The 9463-nt window shown below is 56.6% G+C and overlaps 1 protein-coding gene across 1 annotated transcript; it reads left to right on the top strand.

The window, feature by feature from the left end:
- Positions 1-372: 372 nt before the first annotated feature.
- Acads (acyl-CoA dehydrogenase short chain) lies at positions 373-6107 on the top strand. The gene is made up of 10 exons (XM_051176367.1): positions 373-763; positions 1937-2100; positions 3793-3942; positions 4128-4239; positions 4566-4717; positions 4950-5120; positions 5197-5334; positions 5485-5580; positions 5780-5836; positions 5933-6107. Exons 1-10 carry the CDS (start codon positions 373-375, stop codon positions 6083-6085), a joined length of 1584 nt encoding a protein of 527 aa, XP_051032324.1. The 3' UTR covers positions 6086-6107.
- Positions 6108-9463: the final 3356 nt, after the last annotated feature.

The following is a 9463-nucleotide window of genomic DNA, read 5'->3' as shown; positions in this document are numbered from 1 at the left end:
GTTCGCGGACCGAGGATTGATTGCTCGTTTTTATTTTATGTACATTGGTGTTTTGCCAAGGGGTGTCGGGTCCCCTGTAACTGAAGTTACAGACAGATGTGAGCCGCTATATGAGTTCTAGGAATTGAACCCAGGTCCTCTGGAAGAGCATCCCAATGCTCTCAACCGCTGAGCCATCTCTCCAGCCCCTTGTTGTTGTTGTTTGGTTTTTATGCCTCTGCGTTGTAAGCAGCCCTTGCTAACGATGAGGGCTGGAAAAGGAGCTTTGCACTTTGACAAAGGAGCTTTGACAGACTTTTTTCACTCCGCGGATTGGCGGGAGTTGAGGTCCCTAGGGCGCAAGCGTGTGTCGGGCCCCTCCCTCTAAGGCAGATGGGCGTGGCCAGCCCCGCCCCTGCGGTCGCAGCGCAGACGCTGCTGAGGTCCGGGAGGTCCGCGTCCATGGCCGCCGCGCTGCTCGCCCGGGCCGGTGGCCCGCTCCGCCGAGGTGAGTGCGCTCGGGCCGCGTCCGCGGAGCCCCAGGGCCGCTCGCACGGCCGAGATGCTGGCGGCGGCTCCTGCCGCGCGCGGGCGGGCGGGACGGCGCCACCCTTGGCTGCGCGCGCCCTTTGCCCTAGTTCGGTGGCCTCTGGCGCGTGCCCGGCCCAGGCTCTGCAGGGACCCCGGCTCCTGCTCGGCTCCCTTCTTGTGCGAACCCCATCGCCAGTTCCTCTTTGCACCGCCGCATCCACACCCATGCATCCCCATTCCAGCTCCAGCAGAGGTCCTGGGTGAGTTGGTCCTCTGTTTCGAGGCCTGGCTTTGAACTCCGACCTGTGACCTTGGACGCAACTCGCAGCATCAGTCGGTCCAAGTGGGAACTGTTACTGTCCCCGGAGTTGTCTTAAGTCACAGGATACGAATAAAATAAGCGCGGTTGGCATCTAACAGGTGTCCCATAACGATAGCCTTATTTACTTGTTTGTTTATTTTTTACATTTTTTTTTTTCGAGACAGTGTTTCTCTGTGTAGCTTTGTGGACCAGTCTGGCCTCGAAGTCACAGAGATCCACCTGCATCTGCCTCCCGAGTGCTGGGATTAAAGGCGCCAGGCGCCTTAAGTTATTTTTAATACTATTTTGTCTTATTTGTAGCAACCCTGAACCAGGTTCACAGTCACAATCAATGTGTGCTAAATCAGCTCCTGGGAGCTTCGTTCTGTTGCTTTCCACACTTTATAGAACTCCAGTCCCAGTGAAACTTAAAACCCTTTTCCGAGGTGTTGTAATTGGGATTATCCTGAGGGTTCAGTGTGTGGCCAGCAGTTAAGCTTTCCGTTAGCCTGGGCTTTTCAGTAACAACCCTATTGACATTGACATTGTATCAATAAAGTGTTTTTTCTTTTTTTGTTTTTGTTTTGTTTTGTTTTTTGAGAAGGGGGTAGGGACCCTGGGAGTAGTGCTCTATTTTCATCTTAAAAGTTTATAAGTTTATTTTATGAGTACATACAAGTGTTTTTGCTTTCGTGTAAGTGTGCCACACACGTGTGCCCAGAGGCCAGAGCATTATCAGATCCCCTGGAACTTTAGTTACAGACAATCCTAAGCCACCCCGAGGGTAGTGGGAACTGTGTTACTTCCTCTGTGAGCAGCAAGTGCTCTTAGCTGCTGAGCCTGCTCTCCAGCCCCTGGGACGGAATCTTGATCTATTGCCTAGGCTAGCCTGAACTCCAGGCTTAACCGACACCCTACCTCAGCATTTGCTGGGGACCTGAGTTCACATTCCAGCACCCATGTTGGGCAGCCTGGAACTCCAGGTCCACGGGATCTGACGCCCTCTCGTGGCCTCCATGGGCCCCTACATGCACGCGCACGTGCACACACACACACACACACACACACACACACACGTAACGGAAAAAGAAATAACTCTTAAGACATCTTGTTCACCTCTCATAGTGCTCCAGCCTCGAGAGTGGCGCAGGTTACATACTGTTTACCAATCTGTGGAACTGCCCGAGACGCATCAGATGTTGCGTCAGACGTGCCGTGACTTTGCCGAGAAGGAGCTGGTCCCCATTGCAGCCCAGCTGGACAAGGAGCATCTCTTCCCCACGGCTCAGGTGAGGACAGCAGCCTCAGCCACTTGTCCTTGTAAGAGTGGCAGTGGCCAGAGGCCCCGAGACCTCAGGCAGGAAGCTCAGTACATGCTCAGAAGGTTTTAAAACATTTATTAATTTAATGCCTGTGTGCGTGCCTGCTTTTCAGCCTGTGTATCATGTGTGTGTAATACCCGTCAAGGCCAGAAGAGGGTGTCTCCTGAAACTGGAGTTAACAGGCAGTTTCAGCTACCATGTGGGTCCTGGGAATTGAACCCTGGCCCTGTGCAAGAGCACCAGGTGTAACTGGGTGGTGGTGGTGCACGCCTTTGATCCAGCACTGGGAGGCAGAGGCAGGCGGATCTCTGTGAGTTCGAGGCCAGCCTGGTCTACAGAGCGAGTTCCAGGACAGGACACACAGAGGAAACCCTGCCTGTGCCCGGCTCAGGTGGCACAGACTCTCTCACCTAGAGGCAAATGGGGAGAGCCAGGCTGGGCGTGGTGGCACACACCCTTAATCCCAGAGACGCCTAGAGCTCTGGGAATTTGAGGGTGAGTTCCGGGACTATAGCGGGAGTGAAGCCCAGGGCGTGGACATTCCTGAGCTCTTTGCTGGGGAATGGTTTTATTCCCCAGAATAATACTGGCAGGTTTGCCAAGGGGCCGAGGGGTCTCCGTGAGCAGTGGGCAAGACTTGGGGGTGGGGGTTAGTTTCTGTCTTGTTGGCTGCTGTTTCACAACCAAATTGGACTTTAGTCTTTTTATGCCTAAACTAACAAAGGGGAGAAATCTGAGTTTACAATGCCAGTGTTTACAGCTTCCATTCTTAACCTTGAGATGGTAGTTGTTTGGGGTGGGGTGGGGTAGGGTGGGGTGCTGTGCTACACTTAAGAGCCCTGGGCCCTGCAGATGCCCAGAGGATGAAAGAAAGCAGGAGGGAAGAGAAGGCCATGGCTGCCCCGGGTGTGGTGGAGGGGAAAGTTTATTGTAGCTGTGTGCCAGACCACAGTCAGAGGCAGGGACATCATCTAAGAGCCGCAGTGGGCATGACCAGGCTGAGCTGGGCCATGAGGGGAACCTTGTGCAGCCAGGAAGACAGAGACACAAGAAGGGCAGGGAACCAAATGTCTGGGTTACATGGGAAGAGCCTCTGGGGGCCAGGCTGTCCTAGTTCAGTGTAGAGGGCCGGGTATGCGAGCCCTACATACCCTGTAACAGGCAGGGACTGAGGGATGCTGGGAGAACCTGGTGGCCAGGTCCAGCTTAGATACGTTTCATAGGCACCTGAGCCATTTGTCCTGGGGTTCAGCAGGTGCAAGCAGGGAGGATTCCCAGCAGGAGAAACAGTAAAATGGAATGCTCGCGCATGCACTCATGTAGGGGCTGAAGAAGTCAGTGTGGCATATTGCTTCTCCTTACCCCAAGTCCTCCAGTGGGCACCCTCTGCCTGTTCCCTGTGGGCAGAGATGCAGGCATTGCTAAGTGTGGAGGCTGCGTGGCTGGGGTGGACGGTACTGTCATTGAATCTCCCCTGGGGGATGCTATCACCGTGTGAATGTCAGCGTCTGTGGCCTGGCTCCGGCTCCCGCTGGAGGGTTGGAGTTGGGAGACCACAGTCAGAGGCAGGGACATCATCTAAGAGTCACGGTGGGGTTGTTTGCGGGGAAGTGGGGGGGGTGCAGCTGCCGCTGGTGTGATCTATCTCCCTTGGTCCAGGTGAAGAAGATGGGTGAGCTTGGGCTGCTGGCTATGGATGTCCCGGAGGAGCTGAGCGGAGCCGGCCTGGATTACCTGGCCTACTCCATTGCCCTGGAGGAGATCAGCCGCGGCTGTGCCTCCACTGGGGTTATCATGAGTGTCAACAATGTGAGCCCCCCTGGGTCCTGGGCACAGTTGGGGAAGCTGCCTGGGCTATGTGTGGGCGCTGGCCTGTGCGCACAGCCAGCTTGGGCTCCTGGACTCATCTTGTAGTCACCGGGGCTTTGGTCCCCTGGGAGGGCTTGCGGGGATAGTGAGTCTTGGGCTGCCTCCAACTCTCCGCCCTCCCCCAGTCTCTCTACTTGGGGCCCATCCTGAAGTTTGGATCCCCAGAGCAGAAGCAGCGGTGGATAACCCCTTTCACCAGTGGAGACAAAATCGGCTGCTTTGCTCTCAGTGAGCCAGGTACTGCTCGAGCAGGGCCCCCCACCTCAGATTCAGGGTGACAGGCGGAAGCCAGATGTCCCCAGAGGGAGAGGCAGCCCGGGGCCTGCACCCGTGGAGGGGCCTGGACACACCGGGAAGCAGTGTGCACTTGGGGTGGCAGGAATGTGTCCCATGCCTGTTCTGACCCCACATCCTCGTGGATGAGTCTCTAAAGCGCTGGGGGCCAGGTCTGAGCTGTGGAGCCCAAGTGTCAGGGTCTCTGCTTGGCAGCAGGGCTCACAGCTGGATGCCCTGTGCCTTGAGGGCTGTGTGTGTGCTGGCTCCTGAGTCTGTGTCCCTGGCAGGGAATGGCAGTGACGCAGGGGCTGCCTCCACCACGGCCCGGGAAGAGGGTGACTCGTGGGTCCTCAACGGCACCAAAGCCTGGATCACCAACTCCTGGGAGGCTTCGGCCACAGTGGTGTTTGCCAGCACAGACCGGTCCCAAAAGAACAAGGTGGGAGCCCAGAGTGGGCCAGCACACCCCTGGGATGGTTCTTCCAGAACCTTCCTGCTCAGGCTGAGGTAGGGCTTTTCTTTCTGCAGTGGAGTTGATACTCCTCCCCAAAGCCAGCAGAGGGCACTGGGGATGGAGGAGGTGGGGGGGGGGGTAGGGCTTGAGCTCAGGTGTCTGTGTGGGGCTCTAGCTGCAGCTCTGGGGAGTCACCCTAACTTTTGGGACCTTACAGGGTATCAGTGCCTTCCTGGTGCCCATGCCAACACCCGGGCTCACACTGGGCAAGAAGGAAGATAAGCTGGGCATCCGGGCCTCATCCACGGCTAACCTCATCTTTGAGGACTGTCGCATCCCCAAGGAGAACCTGCTGGGCCAGCCAGGGATGGGCTTCAAGATCGCCATGGTGAGCCTGGCTGCAGGGCAGCTCCCTGGGGCCAGGCCCTGGGCCCAGCCTGCAGCTAACAGGGCGGTCCCCACAGCAAACCCTGGACATGGGCCGCATCGGCATCGCCTCCCAGGCCCTGGGCATTGCCCAGGCCTCCCTCGACTGCGCTGTGAAATACGCTGAGAACCGCATTGCCTTTGGGGCACCCCTTACCAAGCTCCAAAACATCCAGGTAGGGCTGCGGGATGGTGCTTCAGGGGCTGGGCCTGGGCTGCGGGAGGGAAGCCTTGCTTTTTGACTTGCACAACCTTACTCCTACCTCTCTTACCCTTAACACTCCCACCCCGACCCCTGACCGATGGGTGGGGCTGGGTCCTTGCAGTTCAAGCTGGCAGACATGGCCGTGGCCCTGGAGAGTGCCCGCCTGCTGACCTGGCGTGCTGCCATGCTGAAGGACAACAAGAAGCCGTTCAGCAAGGTGCCTGGGGGGGTGCGGGGGGCCCCCAAGGCACACCCTGAGGTGGGGGGAGGGGCACCCCGGCCTTTGAAGGAGAAATGGATGCAGGCCTGCAGGTCTGCTGTGCTAAGCGGGGAGGGGGCTGTGCACACTGCTGTCCAAGGTCTTGAGCAGAAGGTCTCTGAAAGTGAAGGTGTTGACTGCCATTCTTGGTGGGCAGGAGTCGGCCATGGCCAAGCTGGCTGCGTCTGAGGCTGCGACCGCCATTAGCCATCAGGTGAGCGCCCGGAGCCCCTCTCCCAGCCATGCTTCTGTGACCCAGCCCCTGCCTGTGTCCCAGTGTGAGTGAGTGCCTGCCTGCCTTCCCTCCTAGGCCATCCAGATCCTGGGCGGCATGGGTTACGTGACAGAGATGCCAGCCGAGCGGTACTACCGAGACGCCCGCATCACAGAGATCTACGAGGGCACCAGCGAAATCCAGAGACTGGTGATTGCCGGGCACGTGCTCCGCAGCTACCGCAGCTGAGCCCCTGGGTCGGGGCTTGCCCGCCTGCGGCCAAGGGCGGGGCCTCATGACCGGTCAGACCATGAAGGGACCTGTCCCCGACGGTACCCTCCCAGCCAGACTGGGAGGAAAGGCCAGCCGCCGTGACCTGTGACCTGTGAGTTGTCACCTCGGAACTTGGCTAGTTTTTTACAGCCCTGCACAGCGCCTGTTTTCATCCGAGCGAGCGGCCTGCTGCAGGCGGGGCTAAAGGACTCTGGCACTCACAGCGCTGTCCCCATGAGCCCTGCTGCCCAGCAGCCAGAACACAAGGAACAGGGTAGGGGCGGGGGGGGGGGGCGAATGAGCAGGCCTCCACGGCAGGAATTTCAGTGTTGAGTCCCCAGAGTCGACTTGGGATGGCTGGGGCCGTCGTCAGAGGTCAAAGCGAATGCGGGTGTGTGCTGTGCTGGGCAGCTGTAACTGCCTGTGGCCAATAAAGCCACCTGGACCCTGCCTCTGTGTCCGTCTTCCCTGGGCGCCCTGGCAACAGTGTGTGCGGTGTGGGGAAGCTGGCCTGTTTTCTGGTTCAGTGGCCACCGGGGGCTTGGACTGGAGGGTTCATCTAAGTCCCAGTGTCCCACAGAACAGCTGGGCAGGGGACAGGAGCTGTTGCATACAGACTGCTGTGAGCTTTGCTGGCCTTGAGTGACACAGGAGCTTCACCTGGGACTTCAGGCTCTGATGGGCAGGTGGGCTGGGGTGAGGGCGGGCCGGGCAGCCGCAGTGCCTTCCGGGAAGGAGGCGCAGCTGTCTCTCAGAAAGCATCTCCAGGAGGAGGCCACGCAGCATGCAGGCCTGTTTCTCCTTTCCTCCTGGCTCCAGGTGAGTACCAGAAGGTTTCTCTCCGCTGTCCCTAGGCTCCCTGAAGCTTGTCCTACTGCCCTGGGCTCAAGTACCAGCCAGACTTGGAGACAGCAGAGTGGGTTATGGGTCAAGTTTAGCTCATACTAGCACTGGGCAGGGCTCCTGTCAGGGCGGGGCAGGAAGGGATGGGGTGTGTGGTCAGCAGAGCAACAAGGGCCCCTGGCAGCCCGAGCTGCCACTCCTGCATCCGAGCGTTGTCATGGCTGTGAGCTGTGCCCAGCAAGAGCTGGCCAGCATGGATTTCTACATCTCCGGACTCGTGCCCAGCCTCAGGGTGCAGGGCAGCTCAGGAGGGCCATGAAGTGTCTTTTTCCACGGCGAAGAAACTTAGCACCGAGCCAAGCTCTGGTGTGCACTACGGGGCTGTTGCAAAGGGCTGTCCTGAGTTCATAGTCTGTCGCTCTCCTAGGTGGTGGCAGCGGCTCGGCATCCACAAGGGCATAGCTTGTTTGTTCACTTAGAGCTTGAGTTCTTTTTTTTTTTTTTTTTTTTTTCTTTTTTTTTTTTTCTTTTTCGGGTTTTCGAGAAAAAGGTTTTCTCTGTGCAGCCCTGGCTGTCCTGGAACTTGCTCTATAGACCAGGCTGGCCTCGAACTTGGAGATGCGCCTGCCTCTGCCTCCCTAGAGAACTTGAGTTCTGAGTTCTCCCCTTGGGTACATTTGAACCTGAACTGCTGTGCAGCCAATTGCAGACACCCTGGTCCGAGTTTTTGAGCAGGTGCAAGATGGGAAACTCAGCCTCCGGGGGGGGGGGGGAGGAGTGGGGGGCTCGGTTCAGCTCGGCCACTTTTCTCAGGGTTACATGTTGCTGCTGGCCTGAGACTAAGCACTGATTCTGGCTTCAGGGTCACACGGGACGGCACGTCAGCCTGCAGCTGGCTTTTGTGGCTCTGATCTTTTTGAAGCATCCGGGCTGGTGGCTCAGTGGACGATCCTCCAGGGTTGTTCAGTCTGATGACTTTGTCCTGATTCGACTCAGGTGCGGTATTAACGCCTGCCTGGAGTCAGGTGCGACTGAGTGCCTCTGTTTTATTAATTATATTCGTCGTTCCAAAGAGCTGTTGGCTTTATTGACTGACTGTCAGTATTGTGTTTTAAAACTGCGTGTCTGTGTGTGGGGCGGGTGGAGAGCACTTGCTGCTCTTCCAGAGGACCCGAGTTCGGTTCCCAGCACCAGGGGTCCGCCAGGGGACTGCTTGGGCACCAGCGCTCATGTGGCGCGCACACAAAAATAGTTTTTTTTTTAGAAGGGAATATTACTATTTTAACCATTTTAGTGGCCATTAAGGACACTGGCAGTGTTTGGAGAGTCAGTTATTCCAGAAAGGAAATCCCCATTGTCACTGACTTCACCTTGCTTGTGTTGTGGCCTCGGGTGTTTAAATCTGCTGAAACTTGTTAGTTTCTCACCCCCTTTTTATGAAACGGGTTCTCACTATGGAGACCTGGCCAGCCTGCCTCCCTGGGATTAAAGGCAATTATTCAGAGAGAGGGAGGAGAGAGAGGGAGAGAGAGAGGGAGATCATACAGGATCTGATGCTTCTGGCTAACCCTAAGTGCAGACTCCCTCCCTCCCTCGTCTTCAGACAACGTCTAGGTCTAATCCAGTCTTGGTTTGAACTCATGATTATCCTATCTGTTTTCCAAGGGCTGGGATCACCGGTGTGAACCATTACTCTGGCTCTTCACTCTCTCTCTCTCTCTCTCTCTCTCTCTCTCTCTCTCTCTCTCTCTCCAAGGGTTATGTTTTGGGGACAGGGTTTCATGTGTCCCAGGTTGGCCTCAAACTCAGTATGTAGCCTTGAACTTGTGACACACTGAGTCCAAGACCTGAGATGGTCTTGAGGCATGGGGATGTGGTTCCTGGCAGAGCATTTGCCCGGCACGCACACAGCCCTGGGTCCCATTCCACGTCATCAAAGTAGTCGTGAGCCAGGCCCTGGTGGCACACGCCTCTAATCCCAGTCCTCGGGAGGCAGAGGCAGGCGGATCTCTGTGAGTTCAAGGCTGGCCTGGTCTACTGAGAGTTCCAGGATAGCTAAGACTACAAAACAAAAGAGCTCACGGTGGAGAATGCGCATAATTTCAACACGTGGGAGGCGGAGGATGGAGGGTCAAGGGTGCTGTTTGTCAACATTGACCATTCGTGTGCTCATCTCTGCGTCATACAATCTTGTTTATTTTAAGCTTTGCAGACACACGGTTCTGCCACATCTGCAGGTCATTAGGTAAGCTGGGCTGTGAATCTCTCTTCACTGTAGTCTAGGTGGAGGCAGCTGGACTAGGAGGCGTTAGCCAGCGGTCTGGTGCTCTCTCTGCGTTCGTCCTGAACTGACGCTGACTCCAGGCTCTTGAAATGAACCACTATTTCCTCTTAATTTCTTTTTTTTCTTTTTTTTTTTTTTTTTCCTTCTTTTTCCTTTTTTCGAGATGGGATTTCTTTGTGTAGCTCGAGCTGGCCTGCCTCTGCATCCCAAGTGCTGGGACTAAAGGC

Source organism: Phodopus roborovskii, unplaced genomic scaffold, assembly GCF_943737965.1.
Source record: "Phodopus roborovskii unplaced genomic scaffold, PHOROB, whole genome shotgun sequence".
Lineage (NCBI taxonomy): Eukaryota > Metazoa > Chordata > Mammalia > Rodentia > Cricetidae > Phodopus > Phodopus roborovskii.
The sequence above is the reverse complement of the archived record's forward strand: the minus strand, read 5'-3'. Positions and strand labels throughout refer to the sequence as shown.

What these genes read in the sequence shown, in the direction of transcription:
- Acads (XM_051176367.1), top strand. Translation starts at nt 373, where the DNA reads ATGGGCGTGGCCAGCCCCGCCCCTGCGGTCGCAGCGCAGACGCTGCTG. An exon ending in ACCGGTCCCAAAAGAACAAG is followed by an intron (nt 4,718 to 4,949) that starts GTGGGAGCCCAG and finishes GGGACCTTACAG; the next exon opens with GGTATCAGTGCCTTCCTGGT. An exon ending in TGGGCTTCAAGATCGCCATG is followed by an intron (nt 5,121 to 5,196) that starts GTGAGCCTGGCT and finishes CGGTCCCCACAG; the next exon opens with CAAACCCTGGACATGGGCCG.